The sequence below is a fragment of the Myotis nattereri genome, assembly GCF_964212035.1.
Source record: "Myotis nattereri genome assembly, chromosome: 7".
NCBI lineage: Eukaryota > Metazoa > Chordata > Mammalia > Chiroptera > Vespertilionidae > Myotis > Myotis nattereri.
In genome coordinates this window covers 55,180,959-55,206,869 of record NC_138082.1, presented here as the reverse complement: position 1 = coordinate 55,206,869, position 25,911 = coordinate 55,180,959, and the positions used below count along the sequence as shown (strand labels likewise).

Genomic DNA, 25,911 nt, shown 5'->3' with positions numbered 1-25,911 from the left:
ACTTTTTAATATGGTTACTAGGAAATTTAAAATTATATATGTAGTTTGCATTAACATTTATATTGGACAATGCTGATATATTTTGGGGATTCAAATATTTATTATGATCACACAGCCAGTGGGAGGCAGTATAGCACAATAGTTAAAAGCATGGGCTTCCAATTCCAGGACCAGAGCTGGTACATAATTGCTGCAAAACCTACCAATTACTTAAATTCTCTATGCCTCAATTTCATTACCTATAACATGGAAATAATAACAATACCTGACTTATATAGCTGTTGCGGGCATTAAATGAATTAATACATGTAAAGCATCTAGAATAATACCTGGCATATGGTACTAGTAAGGGCTCAATGCTGAGAGTTGCTATTATTATTATAACAAGTTCACTCTTCCACCTTTTCTATCCTCAAGACCTCGAGGGCCTGGAACCTCCAAGTTGGAAGCCACACCCGCATCCCTGCCAGGAAGACTCCCCAACTGTCATTCTTGCCTGGCCCCTTATGATTGTGGCTCTCACCCTTAAAAGTTTTTCCAGATGTAAGAAAAAAAGATGAGCAAAGCTCTCCCTACATCCACACACCCCTGATGATGACCCTTCACTTGGTTTCTTTTTAAATTTGTTTGGAATTCTTAAGCTCCATCTCCTCTTTTCCCACTTTGCTTCTTTTCTATCCAGGCCTCCCACCAGCTGTCCGGAGCATCTCTGGTCTTAAAGGGAGAGGGGACTACAGACTCCTGGGGATGGGCTCTGCCCTCAGGGCCCTGAGAGCTCTGGCCTATCTAACTTTCAGAGATGCAGGGAGAGGGAGAGAGAAATAGAAACATCAATGATGAGAGAGAATCATTGATCAGCTCCCTCCAGCATGCCCCACACCGGGAATTGAGCCCGAAATCCAGGCATGTGCCCTGACTGGGAATCGAACCGTGACCTCCTGGTTCATAGATCGACACAACACTGAACCACGCTGGCCAGGCGAGGGACACATTCTTAACTGAAGACAGAAAAGGTGGGGCACCTGTGAGTATCTAAGAACGTGGCCGAGGCTGTTAAGGCAGAGTCGCTCAAAGGAGATCCTGCAGCCGCCAGTATCAGAGCTGCCTGGTCCACATGCAGGCCTGCAGGTTCAGGTGAGCATGATGCTCACTAAAGTTTAACAACTTCTCAACCAAAGCACCTTTCCCACTCCTCCATCTTCTCTATATCAACTTCTAACATGAACTGCTGTCTCCTCTTATCTGAAGATGCGCTTTTTATCTGAAGGCTTCCTGAGTCCCACGGGGGCTCCAGAAGCTGGTGTGGAAGCAAAGCCACAGAAGCAATGGACTCAGATCACTTCCTCACTTCCTGCTTTGTGTCTTCTTGGTTCGGTGTTATCATCGAATGATCCATGGATCTAGGTTATGAATTGGTGCATGTTTTATATGCATCATTCCATTTAATTCCTGAATAATTCCTTAAAAGAAAGTATTATTTTTCCTGTTTTACAGATGGGGAAAGAGAGGCAAGTATCTTCCAAAATGTGAAGCAGCCAGTAAGTGGCAGAGCAGGATTTGAACCCAGGTTCACATGATTCAAAACTCAGTCTCATAGGCTGGTCTGCTCCTTTCCATTAGTCTTTCCTAAAGGTACACTTCGTGCTGACATTGCATTCAACCTTTCTGGGAGAGGACGATTGGTACAAATACACTCATCCTGTCGTCTGGTCTTATTCAGAGATATTGGAACCTATCAAACCTTTTAGTCACTGGGAAAGTAGAGGCATGTCATCAAAAATTTGGAAATGTCTTTCCTGGCAAGCTCCGCAAAGTGTGTTCCTGGTTGTTTTTTCCTCTCCCATGGAGTATCACTTACCACTGACAAGGAAAGGCACGCCTCTCACCTTTCTCGTTGATGCTGTGAATGATGGTTTTCCCTTCGCTGTCTGTAGTTATTAGGAATGTAATAAGACATTCATTTTCTCCTTGTAGAGAACAGGAAACAGAACTATCCTTTGAGAAATCTGCAGATAAAGGAATCATTCATTAGGTTAAATGAGTTTCCAAAAGAGATTATTTTGAAAGCAAAGTAGTATTGAGTTTTAATATGCAAATAGGAAATTTCAACATTGCAGGATAAGAATAGAAAAGACATAAGACTTTTCCCACTGGCTGAGGTTTTAGTTTCTACTCACGTTCCAGAAGAACAGTTCCAGGTGTGGTCAATCAAGACTGACCATCACATGCACCTATCAAACTGATGGAGGCAGGATTTCAATAGAGCAGTGGTTCTCAGCCTTGGCTGCACATTAGAATCACCTGGGAATCTTTTTAAAATCCTGATTTCTGGGCCTCATCCCCCGGAAATTCTGTTTCTTTGTTATGGGGTGAGGCCACAACATTAGTAACAAAGAAACAGAATTTCCGGAGGATGAGGCCCAGAAGTCAGGATTTTAAAAAGATTCCCAGGTGATTCTAATGTGCAGCTGAGTTTGAGAACCACTGCAATAGAGTAAAAGTACTTCAAGGCAGGTATGCCTAGCTGTCTTGGGAATAGAATGGCCCTGATTATGGTAATGAGGGGGCTATATGTTCTCCTTGGCTGCGAGCATCTGGGAGGAAGCCTAGATTACATTTCAGAAAGAGACTGCACAGTCCAGACTGATACTGATACTTCTAAGGGGTTGGGGGAGGGGCTTTCTCACAATGCCCTAGTCAAGATTGCTGGCCACGCCGCGTCACAACAATAAATATATATTAATATCAGGAAACAGAGACTGTTATGTAGCTCAGGGACCAGCAAGATAAAGGTAAAGCTCAGATAAAAAGGACCAAGGATAACAGTTTGACTGACCCTTCAGCACAGCCCCTTTCTTAATTAAAAAAAAAATCAATTTTTCCCTAAATCTTTTCCAAATAGAAATTATTTTCTTGCTGAGCTTATTCAAGCAGCTGAAAATGAATGTCATATCAGAAATTGGAAATACAGTAAAATGGTCAATCTGAGATGTAAATACTATTTATCAGAGATTCTAGTCCTGCATCTATGCCAAAATTATGTAGCATTTTCCCAACTAAAACACAACTTGCTTCAAGTTGTCCTATCTTACAAGTTGGAGACTTTTTACTGATATAGTTACAAACACTTTTACAGAAACATGTAAATAGAATGATTGTTTGTTATTAACCTAAAATTTAAAAACAAATCCAGTCTTAGTGTACTAAGACTCAGAGGGTCAGAATATTAAAATGGGACTATCCCAGATAATCTTGGACGTACTCTTGCTAGACCTATAACTTTTCTCAGTGGCTTAAATATAAAAGAAGGTTTTAAAGAAACAGAATCTATATGTGTTGCTCTGACTCTAACAAAAAAACATAACAGGATTTTTTTGTTGTTGTTCAGCATTGCCATACTCATAGAAAGACAGAAATATATAAGCTGTTTTGCATTCAATCTCTAAGATAAAAATCTCACATTAGGGTCTGTGAGAAGTATGCCTGTATTACCTATTAAAACAGAGACTAGTAAAACTTTTAGCATTATTACTAAGATTTCAATGATAGGTTTAGGTGTTTTTAAATCCATTAGAAGCATCTATGCACACAGGAATATTAAGAAATCTAATTACAAATCATTTGAATTTGGTCATTCCTAAATGTTTGATTGTCTAAATCACCTGTGAGTTCTGGAAATATGGATTTCAGGGCCCTGCCTTTGGCCATTCTGATTTGGGAGGTCATTGGTATACACAGGCATTTGTATTTGGGTGAGCTGCTTAATGGTATTTTTAGTAAGGTGGATCTAACTAAGAGGTTTGGGAACCTCTGGGCAACACTTGATATTGAAATTTGTGTTATTTCCTATGTTTGATACCAACAGAACTGTCTGTATAGAATTCATACTTTGGTTATTTTTCGATGGCCTTCAACACACATCCTTCTGCCACACCATTTGGTGAACTAGGATTCATCCAGCCTTGGGGAGTATGCCATTTCCTGTCGGACTGTTTTTCTCCTTCCCTCCCTCTCTCCACCACCACAGCGCAAACCCACTCTGTTCCTCTTGAGTTTACTTAATGGAACATTTTATTCTCAGGTAGAAAATATGTGGATAGCTTATAATACTCCTTTCAGTAATATTAATCCTGCTTTTTTATTTTCTTTTAAATAGCTACATCGAAGCACAGGGAGGCTTAATTTACTTGGCCAGGATTATTTAAGTTTTAATGGAACTGCTAATATGACCTTTGAGTCATGACTCCCTTCTTGCTTTAATTACTTCACCACTCCTTTTCATGACGGTTATGACTTTAGACTTGGCCCGCTTCACAGTGTTTGGGTATTAAAATGGTATTATTGAATGTGCAATGAAAGGGTCCAGCTTGGGCTGGAGATTTGCATAATTAGCTGCTAGGGTTTTCTTTTGTTGTTCATAAGAAATGGACCTTTCTTCTCCCCCCACCTTTATGAGTGTCAGCAGTGCTGTGCTAGAATAATACAAGGAAAATAAGATCTCAGGCAGTCCATGAAATCATACTTAGGAAAGGAAGAAATGTGAGAATGGGGTGAGGAGCCTGGGGTTTAGGGGGGTCTAGGAAAAATGTGGAAAACTAAACCGCCGGCACCACTGAATCAAGATAACTGTGTGTTTACGACCTCTGCTCCGAGGCCACGTCAGTAGTTCTCAGAGAAAACAGTTTCCCAAGCAGAAAAAAAGGCTTCTGTGGTCGCTAACTGTGCTACTTAAAATACAGTGTATTTAAATACAGCAACCTCCCTTTGCCTCTCCTGACAATTTGCAACGTACATTTAATGTCATGTGCATAGGAACTCTCAGGAGTTCTTTAAGGAAACAAAAGGTGTAGCTTCCCATTTCCAAAATGCATATGACCATGGGTGCGTAGTTTCCCATTTAACACGTTGGGAATTAGTGTCCCATGGAACACGGTTTGAACAACAAAGCTCTGAGTACATGAATGTTGGGGTAGATGAATAATGTCTCTTTCAGCAAAATGGGTCAAATGAAATTGAACTGCATGTCCTTGGAAATGCTCGCACAAGTCACGACAGCACAGCTGGGCAGCAATTTATTTGGATGATAAAGTTATACTTACGTTACCCTCCCTGTCCTAGTTGAGGAAGGAAGGGCTGATAAAGACCCCATGGAAGAACAAATACGTTGTGATAATTTCAAGGTGATATGATCAATAACATAACTGGGTGAGTAACTTGAAATAGGACTTATAACAGGCTCGTTAGAAAAATGACTTTTTAATTCACAGGTTAACAAATACACATTTTTCTCAAATTCATTGAGATTAGTGCTTTTAAATGGTATTAGAAATGCAATTATTGTTTTTAATTTCTGAGTTAGAAATAGTTGCATTCCCCTCTTTTGAAGATAATGTAGTCAAGTACACAAAAAATAATAATGCAAATATTTTAAATGCCACTTGAGATGTAGTCTTCCCCTCAAATCTAAGCACGTATGAAAATGCACATAGAAAACTGTGTATTTAAATATGGTAACTCCCCTGTTCACGATTTCCGTGTTTCCAGGGCTCACTCTCCTTTTCCCCTCAGCACATTAGATTTCTCCGGCTGCTCCTGCATAGGGTTCTAGTCATTTGCAAGGCATTTTCTGCAATTTTTAGTCATTTCTTGGAAATATCTGGTAAATATCCCAGATGGCTGGTGTGAAATGAAGCCAGGAGGATATGCTGAGATTTGTACTAGTTACTAATCTGGGCAGCCCACAAATGTCGCTTTCCTCAGTGCTTTCATAGCATCTCACCTTCGGGATTGGTGTAAGGTATACACCATTTTGTCCAATTTACGGCTATTTGGCATATTTTTTTAGTTACCAGAAAAAACACAGACGAGGGGTTTTATGAGCACCGATCATGCCCCTCCACCTAGGGTTATTCAACGGTGCACAGTCAGAGATCTCAAGTTTGAAACAATGCAGGTAATTTTTTTTTTTAAAGTAAATTTCACTAACTTATTCCTCCTTGGAAATGGATTAATTTTGGTATTTTAATTCCATCTATTCAAGACACATATCCTAGCATGTCATGAATTATTGTCTTGATTACGCCACTTCGCCTGGGATGCATCTTGTGGGCGTCTGCAGAGCGTGCAGAGCAGCCGTTCTAGCTGAGCAGCAAGATGCTGCAGAGTGTGTGGTGGGGGAAACACCAATCCCCCCAGACTGTCCTTTTGGGAGGAGTCAGCCATCTTCTTTGTTCACAAATTATTTCTCCCAGCTAAAATACAACCCATTTGAATATTTGAGATGTCAATTTGCCATGAGGAAAGATATAATTTTAAGTAATTATGTTTTAAAATGACAGGTGAAAACAAGAGCAGGGCTTGCTAAGCAGTTAAAGGTAACAGGTCCTTCTCATATTTTGAGAGTGAGACAACAGGGAATTAAAGATGATCATGTAGAGCCCATATTTGGAAATTGGGAGTAAGAGCATACAGAGGGGAGAGGAAGAAAATCAGTCCACTAATCAGAAACTGCCCAGTGTCTGAGGGCTCTATCAGGAAGCCCATAGTATACCTTGCTTTGTCCTATTTTGAAATACAGCAATTGGATAATAGGGGACAATTTCAGGCTTGGGGGTTAACATTTAGATATTTCTTCAATTTTCTTCCTTCTAATTCAAACAATATAGCATTCTGGAATTCTCTACAGTTGTATCTGTTAAGGCAGTGGTTCTCAACCTTCTGGCCCTTTAAATACAGCGCCTCATGTTGTGACCCAACCATAAAATTATTTTTGTTGCTACTTCATAGCTGTAATGTTGCTACTGTTATGAATCGTAATGTAAATATCTGATATGCAGGATGGTCTTAGGCGACCCCTGTGAAAGGGTCGTTCAACCGCCAAAGGGGCCAAGACCCACAGGTTGAGAACCGCTGTGTTAAGGAGAGGTGAACTTGCCCACAGTGACGTCAAACATAATAACCGTGACTTTAAATGTCTTGTACCCCCAACCACCAGGTTTTTAGCCTTATGGAATACATTTCCCCTTAATAACTAATATGAGGCAACGAATGCCCGGTACAAATGAAGTCCAGCTATTGGAAAGCCCACCACAGATTTGTGCCTCTCAAGAACTATGCAAAGAAAAGGAAAGCAATTTAAAACAAGCAGAACCTTCTTCTTCATTGATGGTCACACCAGCTAGCTTGCATTTGTCAACACACTCTTCTCGGGCCTGGTCATCTGCCGACAGGTGGCATTCAATGCAGCTCCTGGGAACATTAGTCAACAGTTTATCAGTTCATATTGGCAGCTGGGACAGTGCTCAATGCTGTGACTGTGGTACATGCTAAAGGTGTGTCTCAGAGAGGACGCTGTCTTTGGTTATTTTCAGAAGGTGGTTGGGTGATGTCCAAGAGGAAACTGCTTTATGCTGAATTCCACTCAGTAATCAATGTTCCCTGAGCCAGCCTTGATCATAGCTACTATCCCATTATCTTTAATGATTGTTTAAGTTAGAAAAATAAAAGTCAACACCCCCCACCCCCCATTATTTTGGTATTTGATTTCGCTATGTTTTCATTTTATATTTTTCCTGGGAAGGGTTTAGGCTGCTAAAATATAATTAAAGGGTAGACAAAGGCTGAATTTCTTAACAAAAATGGTCTGTATCTTAACAAGAAGTCATCTATGTCATGAATGACTATTTTAAAGATTCACTTTTCTGTAACTCTTTTGAATGCATCCAAGCCTCGATAGGGGTATTTTCAAAAGATAAGGATTGTAGACTGGATGCGCATTAATGCAGGCTTTTGAATAAAAGATTGATACTTATAGAAAAGTGTATTTCCCAAAGCATAGCCCAGGAATTAAGCCATTGTAATGATGTCTATATAGCAAAGTAAAACTTTGACCCTGAATTTATCTTGTGCTGAAAATCACTACAAACAGATTGTGTTTGGAGTAACCCAAAACAGCAAATGTTGTCTTACTGTGGGCCTAACATCATGGTGCCTCTCTCTTCCTCTGGCCATGGACATGTACACTCTTCTAAGTGCTGGAAACATACCCCACCCCCACCCATGCTTTGTCACATCTCAGCTGAAACCTCCTTCCTCAGACAAGTCTTCCATGGCCCTGCCCAGGTAGTTCCCTTGTAGTAGAAGCCTCCGAGTTCCTCTGAAGGAAGGGCTTAGAGGTAATCTATGTGGGAGTGGGGATAGAAGTCTTGTCTGAGAGTTTCCTTGCATTGCATGCATATTGCATTTATCTATGTTATATATTTATTTGCAGTGGCTTTGCAGGGGGCTGCTGGAGATGGTGGAAGCCCTTAGAACCTCTACCCCTTTGGGCATCTCACTGATGGCTGCCGAAGCCAGTCTGGGGGCCCTAACTCCTGTCATACATACAGTTCCTGCCATACAGCACCCTTTATAGCTCCTTTTGTAACTGTCAGCCCAGATATCATCATAACTATTTTTGCTCTTTTTAAATTTTATTTTTCAATTATAGTTTACCTACAATAATATTTTTGTTAGTTTCAGATACACAGGAGAGTGGTTAGACAATCATATACTTTTACAAAGTATTTCCCCTGATATTTGTAGTACACTCACTATCATTACTTTTAAAAATATCTGTCTTTCCCTCTCGATTCTCAGCACCTGTAATGGTAGGAACTATAACAGGTTCTGTCATCGCTGCATGCCCATTTGAATACAACCCATTTGATTCTGGCATGATTTCTGGCATAGAGGAGGTACTTAATACCTACTTAATAAATAAATGCATGAGTGAATAAATGGAAGAATGGACTTATCTTAAAACTAACGCAAATACCACAAAGATCACTCTGGTTCCTCAAATTTAATCTACCTCACTATTAATTTCTTATCTTATAAATCAGATTTAAGATTGAATCATGTTTACAGAGAAGACAAAATAGAAAAATAATAGAAGAAACATCTTAAAAGGACATTTTACCTTAAATTCTATTCAAATAAGCCTATGTCCCTATCCTTCTCTTGGCATATGTCCAGGCACAGTAACAGAGAAGTTCTAACACCTGAATGGTGAATACCACTGACTGAATGTTGGTTTTTTAACTTCATTTACATTAGAAGTGCAAATGCCATCATTTGGGGTACCAAAGTTAATGAAAATATGAGCTGTTTAAGCATGTTTGCTGCAAAATACAACATGCACAGCAATGTCCTAACACAGCCAATTTGGAGACTTGTTTCACTTAACCTACAAATGTCCCACTTCCATTAAGAAGTTAGCTGTCAGCCCTCAGTTGGTTGGGCATGGTCTCGTGTACTGAAAGTTTGCCAGTTCAATTCCCAGTCAGGGCACATGCACAGGTTTCAGCTTGATCCCTGGTAATGGGTGTGCAGGAGGCAGCCATCAATGTTTCACTCTTACATCTATGTTTCTCTCTCTCTCCCTCTCTCCCCCAAAAAACAAAACAAAACAAAAAAAACCTAGCTGGCAACCAAAGAAAGTTTCTTTACTGGGGAATAAGAAAATGTGTTTTGGTTTTTTGTTGTTGTTGTTCATATGGTATAAAAGATAACACAATACCCAATATTCATGCAGAATGGTAAGCAAAGGGAGGAGCCAAAGAGCATGAGTGGTAAAGAGGGAAGAAAATTGAAAGCCAAGATAGTGCTTCTGCCTCTTTGCTTTCATGGGTCTATAGATAGAAATGAGTCAGTCAGGTCAGGCTCTGAACTTCTTTCCCCTGGAAAAATACTGAATGTGGGTGTCGTCAGTCTACTCCCAGGGCATTCTTTATGTGTGGCTGGCTTTGTAACTGAGAGGTGATCTGATATTATCAGTGTGGGACATCAGCTCAGCTTCCCCTGCTGCTTTCTAGCAGAAATGTGACATTGTGGTCCTGGGTAATCAGGACCTAGAAAGAGGCAAGTGAAGGACTGGCGTCCCAGGCTGAGGACCACAGGGGCCTTGCAGGCTTGTGTGATTCTTGCAGGTGGATACTTGGTGGAGACCAAATTCAACAAAACAATCTGAGGTCTGCGTTTATAAAATGTCACTATGACTTTGATCATGAGGAAATATATGGACAAAGGGGGCTGAAGAAGGTAGAGACATTACCGTTTAGAGTTGCAGGGATCGCCACAGGTAGGACAGCGTTCACAGGTCGGTCCTGAGGCTCCGGGGTGCGTGCAAACACACTTGCCACAGATGCAGTCGCCTCGCCCGCTGCAGGGCACCCCGTCTTCAGAGATGCATGAGTCCGTACTGGTCGTGCAGTTGCAGTACTCGCCGGTCCAGCCACTCCTGCACACGCACTCGCCACAGTCACAGTCGCCGTTATCTGTAAAGCAAAACGCTGTTTTTTAGGGTCAAAACCACTCTCTGATTTGGGGCACCATCTTTTCTGTTTACCTTTAAACACCGTCAAAATGATGTGGGGGTAAAATAAGAAAAAAGTGAGTGTGTCCAGGGGGAGGGAAGGGAGTGAGTATAAATATATTTTATGAAATATATTTTGCTAACTGTATTTATTTACTGATCTGGTCTCTCAACTGAAGACCAGCTTGCTTACCTGATGTTATGTCAAAGAGAATTCATAGCCAGGTGGAAGGAGATAATTGCTTTTACAATATTTTCCTTTAAATTTGGGTGCCATAAGATAAAGATACAAGACAGACCTGGATAATACCTCATCTTTACAACCCTCAATCTCGATGATCATGAAAACCTCATCTGTAAAACAGAAATAAGATCTACTTCTAATGGTTGTGCTCAGTGAGACAATGTGTCAATCTCCTGGCTCTGCATTCACTCATTGGATGTCCTACGCACATATAGTGAGTGCTCAACAAATTCATTTATTTAACAAACTTTAATTGAGCATATATCATGTGCCCAATATTGTATAAGGAATGAAGATATAAAATTAAATAAGACAAGGCCACTGAACTTATAGTCTCAGTGGTCGACAAACTCATTAGTCAACAGAGCCAAATATCAACAGAACAACGACTGAAATTTCTTTCGAGAGCCAAATTTTTTAAACTGAAACTCTATAGGTAGGTACATTGTTATTAACTTAATTAGGGTACTCCTAAGCTGGCCTTTGCTAAAAACATCCTCAATCTGATTGAGGTACTTTCGCTGAGGTTGACCCCTTCCAACTCTCCCATCCACACTCGTCTTGTATACTTGTTTCGTCTATCTCCTTTTGTTCATCCTCTCTATATGTCCAAACCATCTCAACATACCTTTCTCAATCCTCGACACTACATCTTCTTTCACTCCACAATGTTCCCTAAAATTAACTTAATAAACTTTACTTAAAGTTTTAAGTCAACTTTGCACTGTACGTGCGCGCCCGCATGTGGTATTTTGTGGAAGAGCCACACTCAAGGGGCCAAAGAGCCGCATGTGGCTCGCGATCTGCGGTTTGCTGACCACAGGTCTAGTGTTAGGAGACAGGCAAATAAATACGACTACTAATAAATACAATACAATATGATCATTGTTATACTCATGGGGAAGAGTTTCCAAATTAGACTAGAGTTCTGGGAAGTTTTTAGAGGAAGTGATGTTTGAGCTGACTTTGAAAGATAAAGGTAGAAGGAAGATAGAAGACAATGACACACATTTTAAGCAGAGAAAACAGGTTAACACCAGAAGTGTGTAATCCTGTGACCTGCTTAATACCCAAGGTAGTTTCATATAGATAGAACCCAAGGTGTGGCAGGAGGGGAGGGGGGAAAGGTCTGCAAAAAGTCAGAAATCACATTATGGAAAGCTTTATGGACTAAAGTAAGAACTTTTGTCCCAAAAGTTAAGGAATTTTAAGTAGGGGAGAGACCTGAACAGATAGATATGTGTCTAGAAATATTCTGGCATCAGCAGAGAGGGGCAAACTAGAGACGGGAAAACCAGTTGGGAAGATATGAGACCCTGCTCTTTGGGAATGGAGAGGAAAGGGTGTGCAACCAGGCAATTGTTAGGGTGTGGGTGCGAAAGGTGCTGGGTGGAAGAGGAGGGGAAGAGATAGAATCCTCCCCAGGTGACCAGACTGGGCTGCTAGCTGGATGGTGGGGCATTTCACTGACCTGGAATGGAAACTAGCTCATGCTCTGTCTTATCCCTAGTGCCTGGAATAGAGTAGTGCTTCATTATTGAATGAACAGTTTGCTCGGAAGCTGGGGTGGAGGAGAAGTTTTGAGTGGGGACAAAATGAGTTCATTTTTCATTCTGTTGAGTATGAGCAACCTGTGTGACATCCTAGTAGGCAGCTGAATACAGTTGACCCTTGAACAAAATGGGGGTTAGGGGTAGTGCTGACCCCCCCATATATACACAGTCAAAATCTGCTTATAACTTTTGACCCCCCCAAAACTTAACAACTAGTAGCCAACTGTTGACTAGACAGAAACCTTACTGATAGCATAAGCAGTCGATCAACAATTGTTGTGTATGTTACATGTATGATATAGTGTATTCATACATAAAGAGAAAATAAAATGTTATTAAGAAAATCATAAAGAAGAGAAATTACATTTACAGTATTTATGGACCTATGCATGTGTTGTTTAAGGGTCAACTGTATGTATGTATATGGGCCTGAAGCGTGCAATTTGGGATCCATTAAAGCTAGATGGCAGTTGAAGTTGTTGTGAATCAGGGAGATCATCTAGGGGATGCAGATGGAGTGAGACAATCCCTGGAGAGTATCAGAATTTAAAATGCAATCAGAGAAAAGGATGCTTTCAGAGGTAAGAGCGGAATGAGAGGATGTTGCAGAAGCGCAGGGCAGAGACAGATTGAAGAATGAGGCTGGAGACTTGCTACAGGCAAGCAGCTCATCCAGTCCTGAAAAGCTCCTTTTGGATCTGGCCACATAATACCGTATAAAATACTATAAAGTGACAAATAAAGAATTTATTATAATGGGCTTGTGTGTTTTTTGGTGCCTCCCATGCTGACCTGGCGCTAAGCGTAAGAGATATGAAGTAGTAAATCATAGAACAAAGGAGACAGCCACAAAAATTTGGAAGTTGGAATCTGATATATGCATAAACATATATACACACAAAAAAGACATATATGTCTCCAATGAAAGATAAGAGTTGAAATATATATAATATATTAGCATATTTATAGATCTATATACACACTAAAATACATATCTTTCTCTAGTGAAAGATTAAGAGAGGAAATTTAGCTGGATCCATGACATTAAGACATACTCCAACTGCATTTCATAACCTATTTAATTCATAATTGAACTAATTAATTCAAAGCTAAGAATAGTTAGGTGATTTAGGCCACGCCATTAGTTTAACTTTTGTATGTAAGTTATCCTCTAAACTGCAATTGATTTTTGTTTCTTCCTCAGCAAAAGAAGAAATTTACTTTCATGATAGGGAAAGATTTCTATAGTGAAGTTTATCCTGAAAAATTAATATGATTTATAAATGCTGTCAAGTGAAATGTGCATCTCCAAAGGCTTTGGGAATGCCCAAGTGTATCATCACATGTAAGAATCGGCTGGCAGAGATTTAGAAAGTCTTTCAAGAGCTCTGTTCAGAGTTAAGAAACCCTCTTTTCTGGGGGCCTTCCAGAACCATTCCCTACTCACAAAATTTGCTAATTGATATTCACTACAACTAATTATCTTAAATACCTGTTCATACCATGACCACAACAAAAACTTTATAATGGCTTCATGTAGAAGAAAGATGATAACCAAAAATCAAGAAAAATTTATCAGGCTCTTTTTGGAGGAATGGATCTTTCTGGAATGCTGTTGGCTGATAACTATAAGTGCATAATGGCGGGAAGTTGTTGTTTTTTTACTATAATATCATTAGAGTTTCCAATCTCCTAGAATCAAAATACAAAAGACTAGTGGAATTTGGGCAAGAAAAAAATCAGTGGCATTCTGTATCTGTGAGTGCTTACAGATGGATGAGAAAAGGGGCTTGAAAAAGAACATTGTGACAGTAGCCTTCAGAGAAGCAGCCCATTGCAGAGTATAGCAGTTGTAAAATAAGGGAGGTCTACACAAGTGAAGCTATGGCATATTCAGGGCTCTGTTACAAACAACAGAGCATCCGTTCACAAGGCAAGGCGCTTAGTAGGTACTCCATAATTATTTGTTGAATTTGAATAATTGTACTTAATTTTAGTATCTCTTTTTATAAGGGAAATTACTAATAATAGAGTAACAAACATCCTTTATGATGTGACTAAAAAACAAAATAGCTTTTGAGAAACAGTAATGGTTGAGAATCATAAAGTACCCCAAAGCATGAAGGCAATTGGCATTGGTGAAGTTCTGCGAGTCCAACTGAAGAATGAATTGTATTTCCTAAATAGAATTTCTTTAGCAATCACTGTATCTGATACAGAGGGAGGTACTGTTGTCAGACCTTGTGAACTATAATGCACAGATCAAGTCAAATTTTTTTTTTTTAGTTTCTTTTTGTTTGCAGGCATGATACAAAACAAAATGAAAACCCATCAAGACACTGGAAGAACTGTGTTGCTGAACACAGTGCAGCAATTATTACTGTCCTAGGTCTCTTCGATCTAAGATTTAAGGTGAAATATAGGTGGGGTTGGCGTTGCTATTACATTGCATTAGCTTACACTTAATGATTTTTGAAAGGTAATTTCAAATGTTTTGAGCACATATTTTATCAAAAGATGTCTAGTAGGAATGCAATCTGGGGTTCTGTTGAAAATACTCCTTCCAAGACGTGGTGATGGTCTTTGGCTTTAGACTGCGTCCTGTGTGCATCTTATGAAAAGAAACCAACTGTTGTGGGTTTGGAAACACACCCATTAAGTAAGGAAATACACCTTTCAATGAAAAGAAAGAGAAAGGTGTCCCAATCTAGACAGACCCTAAATTTTTCACTCTCTTAGGGGAAGAAAGAAGGCAGCCGCAGAGGCATCTATTGCTAGTAACAGCAGCAGCAAAGAAAGGAAACATAGGTACACTTCTAAGGGAATCACAAGGTTTTCAAAGAACTTACACTTCTTTGAGACTTCTTTTCTCAGGGCTTTTCCCCTGAAAACCAGTCTCTTTTATATGTTCCTGATCCTGTGGTTTTGAAAACATAACTTGCTTAGTTCTCTCTGAAGATAAATGGCTTTCTGTTTTGAAAAGCTGCCTGCTCAGACAATGTGAAAAAGGAAGCCATGAGAGCTTAAATTCAGCAGTTACTATTTCCACTGTAACACAAATTTATATCATTTTAAAGTATATAAACACATTTATCATTCTTGTCTTAATAGATTATACTTAAATATATGTATATACATCAGGATGATTATGTAGTAGTCATGTTATATATGGTATAATATATTCTTAAAGTGATTTTTACATCTACAAAGGATATGAAACAAGTATTTCTGCTATTTTAAAATTTTCTCAATTTCAAAAAATTCTGTAATTTTCATTTTTACCCTATCATAACCTTATTGTACTTATTCATCTTTATTATACCCCATTCCTAATTTTGTATCTACCACATAATAGATGTTCAATAAATATTTGTGAAAGTGAATGAAGGTCCTGAAAGTCCATTTAGTTTTTGTGTGTCATTTGTCCTTGGCATTATGCTCCTTAAGCAGCCTTGCTTTTAATTTTTCCAAAGTAATATTTAAGAGTTGGTCCAGATACCCAGCAGTCTGATCCAAAAAAGTCTGGATGATAATGGGGTTCAAATCACATGCAGTTTTGTGGAATCTGTGTAATAACCAAAGAGAAGGCATTTCCATCTTTTACCTACTTACTCTTAGGGAAATAATAATAGACATGCAAATTGAGTTGGCAGAGATCTCACTCCAAATGAATGTAAGAGCCAGAAAAAAAAAATCATTACCTTGGGTCTAAAGATGAACCCATTCAGTTGATCAGCAAATATTTATTGAGCACCTACTATGCCCAGGCAACTGTGGAAGGATCAAAGGAGGAAGAGCCCCTCCTTAATACTTGCTCAGCCACAGAGTAAGGTGGATTTAGACATAGCCTACCTCCACACAGCAGCCCTTTGTGTCTCAGGCAGGAGAAATTGTCACACTGGCAGTAAGGCCCATAAATGTTTCCATAGGGAGACAAGTGGCAGATGCACTGCCCACAGTAGCAATCGCCTCTTCCACTGCACGAGGGGTGATCCGGGGCCTCCTTGCAGGAATCCGTGCTCATCTCGTCCTCCCCGCACTCGCAGTGAGGACCCATGTGGCCAGGGTGGCAGGCACACACCCCACACTGGAAGGAGCCGTTCCCGTTGTGGCATTTGGAGCTGTTCACTTCCACTTCTTTCTGGCAGTCACAGTTGCATTCTGGAGTGACAAGGATTTCTAGGGTGTCCCCCAGCCCCACAGGCTTTATGATAATGTGCCTGCTTTTTCTGTCGCAGTTTGGTATACTCACAGACACGTTGAATGAAGCCTGGAAAAGAAAATACTAATTACCTCCTTCTATCCCCAAAATGTATGGGGGAAACAAAGCCACATGGGGATCATCTTTGCCAAGAAGCATTTATTAGGAAATCTTTGACAGTTGCTTTGGAAATTCTTGAAAGGGGAAGTGCAGCTTCAGCGCATGAAGGTAACTTCTGACTTGTCTGAATAGTTTTCTCAGACCGTCTATTGGTCATGTACCTACCGTGTCTCCCACCTTCATGTGGGAGCATTTCTTCTGCTGTGGGAAGGACCTGTTGTTACAGATAGCCGTGAATGAGAGGTTGAGTCCTTCTGTGTCTCCTAAGACTTCCAGTTCCACCTCAGACCGGAGTTCCTTTCATTAAGACATAAAGAGTTAGATGAAGTCACAACCAGAAAACACAGCCAAAAAGAGAATCTGAGAATTGTATTTACTAAACTACAAATGAATAAAATTAAACTGTGTATAAAAGAAACTCACAGTATCATTAATCAAGTGAGCAAGATACACACACAATCGTATTTTATCAAATCTAAGATGCTATTAATTATGAAACACATTATTTTATAACAAACTATGATAGAATACCTCAGAATCATTCTGCACAATATATGAATCAATGCCATCAGTCTATCATTGCTTTGAAAATTATTTTATACATTCTGAGGGATCTGGGAAATTCTCCAGCCCTGAGTTGCATTGTTTGACATATAAGAGGCAATTCTTTCACTTGTACTCAGCAACAAAATGTAACAACAGCTTCCTTTTCTTGTATCATCACTTTTCAGGTCCCATAAAGAAGTGGGTTGTTGCTTTGCAAAGAATACAGAATTGCAATCATTCTTCCAACAATGAATATTTGCTTTCTTAATATCAATTTTGTACCCTGAAGCTCTGTTTTGGTACATTTCTGCATATAGAATAACTTTTCATTTTAATATCAAATCGTAGTGTGTAATTTTAAAGATGTTTTTAAATGGCAATTTTTCTCAACATTTATAGTACAAAGAGTGCACTTCACAAATTGAATAACAATATATACAGTTCCGGCCAAGGGCACACATGTGCAGGAAATGAAAACAAAGGTGTCACTCTGTCCGTGTGACAGCATTTGTAAGACACAATCCTATGTAATAGGAGGGCAATACACAAATAGACTGAACGGAAGAACAACCGAACAACCAATCAAAGCGTAATATTCCTATATAATGAAGGGTAATATGCAAATAGACTGAACAGCAGAACAACCGAACAACCAATCAAAGCGTACTATGCTAGTGCTATGCTAAGGCTGCTCAACCACTCAGCGGGCAGACAATCAACTGGTCAACCAGTTGCTATGATGTGCACTGACCACCAGGGAGCAGATGCTTTGACCGGTAGGTTAGCTTGCTGCTGGGGTTCAGCTGATAGGGGCTGAGCAAGATGGGCTGGATACACCCTGGAGCCCTCCCATGGCCCCTCCCCGGGGGATGTCGGAGAGCTGGTTTCAGCCCGATCGTGCAGGCCACTCCCCTTGGGAGGGTACCAGATGCAGGGCTCATGGCTGGTGAGCACTGCTGTGGCAATGTGCGCCTCTCCTGGGACTGATTGGGCGCAAGCCCGTGGCAGGCACAGTGGGGCCGGGATGAGTGGGAGTGGCAGGTAGGAGCTGCAGGCAGCATCGGGCTGTAGGTTTCTGCCCGATCCCTGCAGGCCACCCAGAGGGACCCCACCTGTGCATGAATTCATGCACTGGGCCTCTAGTTAATTATAAAATGCATCCCAATTTTAGAGATATTAAAATGTGGGAGAAACTGTGTCTTGAAAGCAATATTGGAATTTATCGAGTCCTATTTTACAGTTAGTGTAGAGTCAAGGTGGGTGAATGAGTATAAGTACAGATTTCTGACCTCAAGATGATTATCATCTTACTGAAAACAACAAGATGAAACCAAGTGAAGCAGGTAACATACAATGTCAGTCATTGTGCATTAACTTAAAAAAATAGTATAATACAAATGAGAGTTTAGGACAGTTCAGAAAAGAGGGTGATCAGTGAAGGCTGAAGTATTAGAAGACTAATCCTTGACAATGGTATCTCAGGCTAGGGGATCAGAAAAGAGAAAGCTCAGTCCTGGCTGGCTGGCTCAGTTGGTTGGAGCCTTGTCCCATACACCAAGAGACAGGTTTGGGATGAGGATGGGAGGCAACAGATTGGTGTTTCTCTCTCACATCAATGCTTCTCTCTCTCTCTCTGTCTTTCTCTCTCCTTTTTAAAAAAATTTCTTTATTGATTTCAGAGAGGAAGGAAGAGGGAGAGAGAGATAGAAACATCAATGATGAGAGAGAATCATTGATTGGCTACCTCCTGCACGTCCCTTACTGGGGATCGAACCCACAACCAGGAGATGTGCCCTTGGCCAGAATTGAACCTGGGACCCTTCAGTCCACAGGCTGATGCTCTATCCACTGAGCCAAACTGGCTAGGGCATCTCTCTCCTTCTTAAAAAAAAAATCAATTAAAAATATATCCTCAGGTGAGAATTAAAAAATAAGGAAAGCAAAGAAAAGAGAAAGCTCAAAGCCAGGAATGAGATTGAATGAAGACAAAGGGGCTCAGGCCAAGTCAACACTCCAGCTGTTCTGAGAGACACCAGACAACAAAGAGCCCTGCGGTCTGGAGAGATGAGTTTAGACCCATGGGAAGCATTACTGGCAGCTGTTAAGCAAGGGCTCAATCTACAGAAAAGATAGCTGCAAGGGAGTTGTGCAGAATAGATCAGTGGAGGGGATTGGAACCCTTGAGTCTAGAAAGCTAGAATGTTGATGCCTTCATCCTGGCCTGAGGCATGTAGGAACTGGGCTGGTTGGTATTGTGATGACATAGATTTAAGAGAGGAAGATTAGATATGAAGCACATAGGTTATACCAGAGGGGGAGATAAAGGCAAGGTTTTTCAGGAGGAAAAATGTCAAAAAAGGCAGAGGGAGACCTGTTGGTTTGGGGAAAGTTGGTGTTACTATTCAGACTTTATCTGTTCCTCTTTCTCTTACAAAATAAAAGTTTGTTGACATTGCTCTTAGTAATATTTTTTGTATATACAGTGGGGCCTTGACTTACGAATTTAATTCATTCCGTGACGGAGCTCGTAACTCAAATTACTCATATGTCAAATCTTAAAGTGAACGAGTGAGACACGTGATGCTGGGCTGATGTTGTGGCGTTCACTGTGACGTTCGCTGCACCAACTAGCGGTGGGGTATCTGAAGCTGGCTCGTAACCCGAATTTTAGCTCACAACTCAAAGCAAAAAATCTGCCGAGAGACGGCTCGTATCTTGAAAAACTCGTTAGTCGGGACACTTGTAAGTCAAGGCCCCACTGTATCTCCTCGGGCAAGGGAAACAAAAGAAAAAATAAGCTAAATACATCAAACTAAAAAGTGTTTGCACGGCAAAAGTAACCATCAACAGAACAAAAGACAGCCTTCCAAAGGAAAGAAGATATTTGCTAATGATACAACTGATAAAGGGTTAATATCCAAAGTATATAAAGAACTTATACAATTTAATACCCCCCCCCCCCAAAAAAATACCTCCAAACAATTCAATTAAAAAAATGGGCAGAGGACCTGAATAGATACTTCTCTAAAGAGGGCACACAGAGGGCCAATAGACATATAAAAAGACCCTCAACATCACTAATATTTATAGAAATGCAAATTAAAACACCTATGTGATATCCCCTCACACTTGTCAGAATGGTTATCACCAATAAGTCAACAAACAAGTGTTGTGGAAAAGGATGTGGAAAAAGGGAACTCTTGTGCATTGTTGATGGGATTGCAAATTGGTGCAGCCACTATGGAAATCAGTGTATAGGTTCCTCAAATAATTAAAAATAGAACTACCTATAATCCAGAAAGTCCACTTCTGAGTATTTATCTGAAGAAATTCAAAACACTAATTCATTGCAGAATTATTTACAATAGCCAAGATATGGAAGCACTAAGTGTCTGTCAATACATGAATGGATAAAGAAGTGGTGCATATATACAATGAAATATTACTTGAAAGAATGAAATCTTACCATTTGCAACTACATGGATGGACCTAGAGAGTATTATGCTCAATGAAATAAGTCAGACAAAGACAAATACCATATGATTTCACTTATGTGTGGAATCTAAAAGGACAAAATAAATGAGCAAACTAAACAGAAGGAGACTCATAAATACAGAGAACTCACTGATGGTCGCCAGATGGAAGGAGGGTGTGGGGTTTGTGAAAAAGGTGAAGGGATCAAGAAGTACAAATTGGCAGTTACAAAATAATCATGGTAATGTAAAGTGCAGCATTGGGAATATAATCAATAATATTGCAATAACTAAGTATGGTGTCAGGTGGGTAGTAGACTTATCGGGGGAATCACTCATCTTTATATATATAAAAGCCCAGTGACTGGAACAGCGGAATGACCAGAACGACCAGAACAAACGGTGGTTATGACACGCATGGTGGCAGCCAACCAGCCAGATCTGGGCCCCAATCAGGGCCCGCCCCCCCCCACCCCCCGCCGCAGCTGGCCCGGCCCACAATTGGCCCCCAACACCCTGACCAGGGCCGGGGTCAGCCAGCCAACTGCCCATGGCCCCACTCCATGGGGGCGGGCTGGCTGGACCCCACCCATGCATGAATTCATGCACCGGGCCTCTTGTAACTTATATAAATGTCTAACCACTATACTGTACACCTGGAATTAATATAATATTGAATGTCAACTGTAGTTGAAAAAACATTTTTAATTTTAAAAAGTCTGCATTTGGGAGACAAATCCCAATTATTAAAAATAAAACAAATTATGAAATATTATGAATTGTTATACTTGTGTTCATCTAAAAGGATTTGAATTCTTATACCCACTTCATTGCTCAGATTTCAAAAGCATATTAAGCTTCAAATTTTCCTCAAGTAAATTTTGCCACCTGCATAGTAATATTACCTTGTCTTCCTCCAAATTCTAAGTTGCTTACTATAAATTCTAAGTCACTCCTCTTCCCTGCCTTTTTATTTTCCTCATATTATCACTCCTTCAGTAGACATAGGCTAACTTTTCAAAATATGCACAGATATTAAAGTGTCATTTCTCAGTCCTAGAGAATATTTCCATCATGTCTTAAGATTCTAAATTCTATCAAATTATCATTTAAATATATTCTTTAAATCTGTTTCATTTCAACTAGTTATAGTTTATGTTTATTCATTCAGAAAATATTTATGGAGTGTCCACTATGTACCAAACACTGATTTAGGTGTTTGGAAAACAAAACCCACTGAAATAGTTTCTATCCCAGTATGGGAAGACAGAAAAGAAAAAACACACAACATAATAAATAAGAAAATTATATAGCATTCTAGAAGGTGATAAATGCTATGCAAAAAAAGTTAGAATGGGATAATGAAGATTAAGAGAGCGTGTGTAGGGTTGTAGGCTGCAATGTTTAAAAAGTGGTCAGGATTTGCTAAGAATTTCAAGGAAGTGAGGAGAAATTAGCCACTCAGATACTGTAAAAAGAGTATTCCAGGAAGAGGGTACAGTCCATGCAAAGACCCTAAGACATGAGTATGTCTGATTTGCTCTGGGAACAGAACAGCAAGGAGAATTGGGTTTGGAGACGGTTGGAGGACAGTAACAGGAGATGAAGTCAGAGAGGTAATGGGGTAGAGAGGAACAGATCTGATAGGATCCTGGTAGGCTGTTAGAAAGAATTTAGTTTTTCTTTCTACGTAAAATGAGAAAACAGGGCTATGTACAGAAGAGTGATATGATCTGACTTTATAATTTGAAAAGAATATTCTAGCTGTTTTGTTGAAAACAGAATGTAGGAAACAAAAGGTGGAAATGGGAGATAGCAATTAGGAGGTTTTGCAATAATTCGGGAGAAAGAAGAAGATGGTGGCTCTGACCAGGATAAGGGTAGAGGAGGCAGTGACTGAATCAAGTTCTAAATCATTTTGAGGATAGAGCCAACAAGATTTCCTGATGGATGAAATTGGCGTGTCAGAGAAAGAGGGGGTCAAGGATCGTTTCAAACTTTTTGGTTCTAGCAAGTGGAAGGATGGAATTATCATCAGTTTAGAAGGAGAAAACTATAGTGAAGTATGTTTGGGAGGGTTCAGTCTCCTGAATTGTCAACTAACATATCAACTGACTTCTTAGACATCTCTACTTGCATGTATACTACAGAAATACAGCCTGGTTGCTGGGACCTGCTTGAGGTCCACCCATAAACCTGATTTTAAAGTGAGACTGGTTAGGATGGTATGTTTTTTGCATTCCCATTCAGCCGTGAGTGACAGCTGAGAGTCGTGAGTTGTATTTAATCAGGACCATGTTTGGCCAAGCAACCTCAAAGAAGCAATAATGAGCACAGGGGTTGAAGGTGTGTCTAAAGAGTGAACATAATGATTGAATTTAAACTGGGGTTCCTGGCAAGAGAGAACATCAAGGGGATGAGGAACTGTAAAGAGAGGGTAGGGGTCAATTAATTAAAGATTCTGATGGGTTGAAAGACATATTAAGGGAACTAGCAGGTGTGAGTTGAAAAAAATAAGAAGTGGTAATCAGGGATGGGTTGCATGCAGTTGAGATTTAATGGGCAATGACAAGGTTTAAGGTAGGACAAAAAGTAAAGGCATAAGAAAGTAATTAAGTGGCAAGGGGACAGGGTAATTGTTGGAACAGAGTTTAACTGAGAGGGCCAGATATGGGAAAGATTTCACACACACACACACACACACACACACACACACACACATACACAGAAATCATCAAGAATTAAGACAGGGGTGCCCTGGCTGGGTAGCTCAGGTGGTTGGAGCATCGTCCCAATGCACCAGGGTTGTGGGTTCGATCCCCAGTTGGGACACATACAGAGGTCAGCCAATGACTACATAAATGGGTGGAACAACATGTTGATGTTTCTCTCTTTCTTTCCCTCTCTCTCTCAAGTCAATAAATAAAATTTAAAAAATAGACAGGAGTAGTGTTAAAGAGAGTGAGTGGCCCAGTGAGTCAAGCACTAAATGAGAAATGAGGGATGTGACCTAAAAGTCTGTAGATGACAGCAATTAGGAGTAGTGGGTGACATAATCTGCCCCAAATGAAGGAATTCTCAGTGTTATATAATTGAAATATCACGTCGCAAATTTCACCAGGAATATTTTAATGTGAATTTCCCAAAGAAAGGACATCCATGTTTATTTATATATTTTATCATATTCTCCATTCAACTGTTGAGTGTCTACTATGAACCAGGCGAAAGAAAACAAACCAAGTCACTTCCCTGCTGGAGTTTAAATGCCAGGAGAGGAACTTGCCTTGGGAGCATTAGTATTTCAGAAACTTTTACTATGTCAACAGTTCTCAACCTGTGGGTCGCAACCCCTTTGGCGGTCGAACGACCCTTTCACAGGGGTCACCTAAGACCATCCTGCATATCAGATATTTACATTATGATTCATAACAGTAGCAACACTACAGTTATGAAGTAGCAACAAAAATAATTTTATGGTTGGGTCACAACATGAGGAACTGTATTTAAAGGGCCAGAAGGTTGAGAACCACTGTACTATGTGGTTAGGGAAGGAAAGAAATTAGCGGATGATAGTCAAATTAACACACATCTGGTATTTTTATGTCAACATGGCACCGTAAAATATCAAGCTGAAGTTTGTAATCACTAGTTATACACACAATCTGTCTGCCGTTGCCCCACTAGAAGTGAGGCAGAAGTGTTTCCTGTTTTCTCTCAACATATTCTCATTCCTGCTCTTTTCTTTATAGACTGGAAAGAAATCCAGTCTAAGGATCCCCACATTTTAAAGTCCTTTTAGAATACATTAAAAAAAATACCGGAACAGAAAAATAATTTAAACTAGTGCCAAGGTCTGCTGCATACTTCGTCCAGAGAATCACGAAGTTTCAATTGTAACTCCAGAGCAAGATTGTTTGGGTAAGAAGAATAGACACTTCTTTGTAGTTTTGAGACAGTAAAATAAAGACAGGAAATTCACTTCAAATGTGTGGTGCCTTGATTTCAACGCTGCTGTAAGTTATGTGAGTGATTTGGGACCATAGTGAGGCGTAACCTCTGACAGAGTGAGCAGCACATGGCCAGGCTGGTCAGGCAGGAGGGGGATATATTTTGGACACTGTTTTTGCTTAGTTCCTTTGAAGATGCTAGTAGACAGCACTTTTGAGAATGCTGGGTTAAAGAGAAATGTGTGTTCTAATTCGGTGAAGGATTGCTATGTGATTTTGTTGGATTGGACACATTAAAACTCTTAATTACTGCATAAAGGCAAGGCAGGTTTTTTAGTATTTTGTTGACAAGCTTTCCTGTTTGGAAGAATTTCAAGCATGAGCTAATGTGGTGATAAATTTTTGATGGGAGCTAAGAAAACTGACATTTCTGAGAATAAAAGTGCAGGGGAAAAAACCCCATCCTATAATTTTAATGGACGTATCTGTATTTAATTCTCTGAGGAAATGTATTTGAGAAGGAATATTTTGCTTTTCCCACTCAAGGTGAGTTTCAAAATTGATGGGGCAATCTCAAAATAATTGGGGAGTTTTTTTCAAAATATAAAGTTCTTCTTCCCTTAAAATTCTTCTAAGACGTCTGTGAGAGACATCTGGACACACCTGTTTTTTAAAAGGTTTCTCAGATGATTCCAAAATGTCACTTAGTTGGGGAACATGGGTTCAGTATTTGCTAAGTGTTGGCACAGAGTGCGTATGGAATTTAGATGTAATTTTAAAACATCGAAAATTAGAATTTTGTTCGTTAGGTATTATGTAACTGCTGTCTAGAGCAAATATTACAGCTTTAGTGCTTTCTAAAATTTTTCTTGTCTCATTCCTGTCCTTATCATTGTGTGTGTGCATGTGTGTGCATGTGCGTGTGTGTGTGTGTGTGTGTGTGTGTGTGTGTGTGTGTGTGTGTTTTCTTTGTAAGTAAAGGCAAGAAAGGGGGATAATACTTAGGAACCAAAATCAAAAAGAGTTGACAATTGGCCATCTACTACTGATGAACTGAGTTATGAAATGAGAACAAAGAAAGAGAACTTAGCAACTCTGTAGGAATATATCCTACTTTAAGGGAGGAATTCTATTCTCAGGTACTAATTCACAAAGTCAAGGCAAAAAAAGTGTATATATGCAAAACCATAAACCCAATGGAGGAGTCCTCTGGTTCCCCAAAGCAGAGAATCCACAAAGTGGCATTGTTCCTGCTGTGCTTTGTGTTTTTTGAGTTATGATGTAATCTCACTAAGCCTGTGGAGCTGGCAATTTAAAGTTGTTTTCTCTCTCTCTCTCTCTCTCTCTCTCTCTCTCTCTCTCTCTCTCTCTCTCTTCCACGCAGAGAAGAGGGGAGCTTAATTGTATGACTCGTGGATCCTTTTCAGTAGAATTAAAATTTTGTTGTTGCTTATTATTATAAAAACAACCTCA

At 39.9% G+C, this 25,911-nt stretch overlaps 1 protein-coding gene across 1 annotated transcript in view; it reads right to left on the bottom strand.

The window, feature by feature from the left end:
* ITGB6 (integrin subunit beta 6) overlaps window positions 1–25,911 on the bottom strand; it is a 73,096-nt gene that overhangs the window by 9,715 nt on the left and 37,470 nt on the right. Inside the window, exons 10-14 of the mRNA XM_081096321.1 lie at window positions 16,638–16,769; window positions 16,004–16,421; window positions 10,094–10,316; window positions 7,151–7,248; window positions 1,887–2,006 (exon numbers count right to left, since the gene is read on the bottom strand). Coding sequence (XP_080952447.1) covers window positions 1,887–2,006; window positions 7,151–7,248; window positions 10,094–10,316; window positions 16,004–16,421; window positions 16,638–16,769 — 991 coding nt within the window. The remainder of the gene's footprint in view (window positions 1–1,886; window positions 2,007–7,150; window positions 7,249–10,093; window positions 10,317–16,003; window positions 16,422–16,637; window positions 16,770–25,911) is intronic.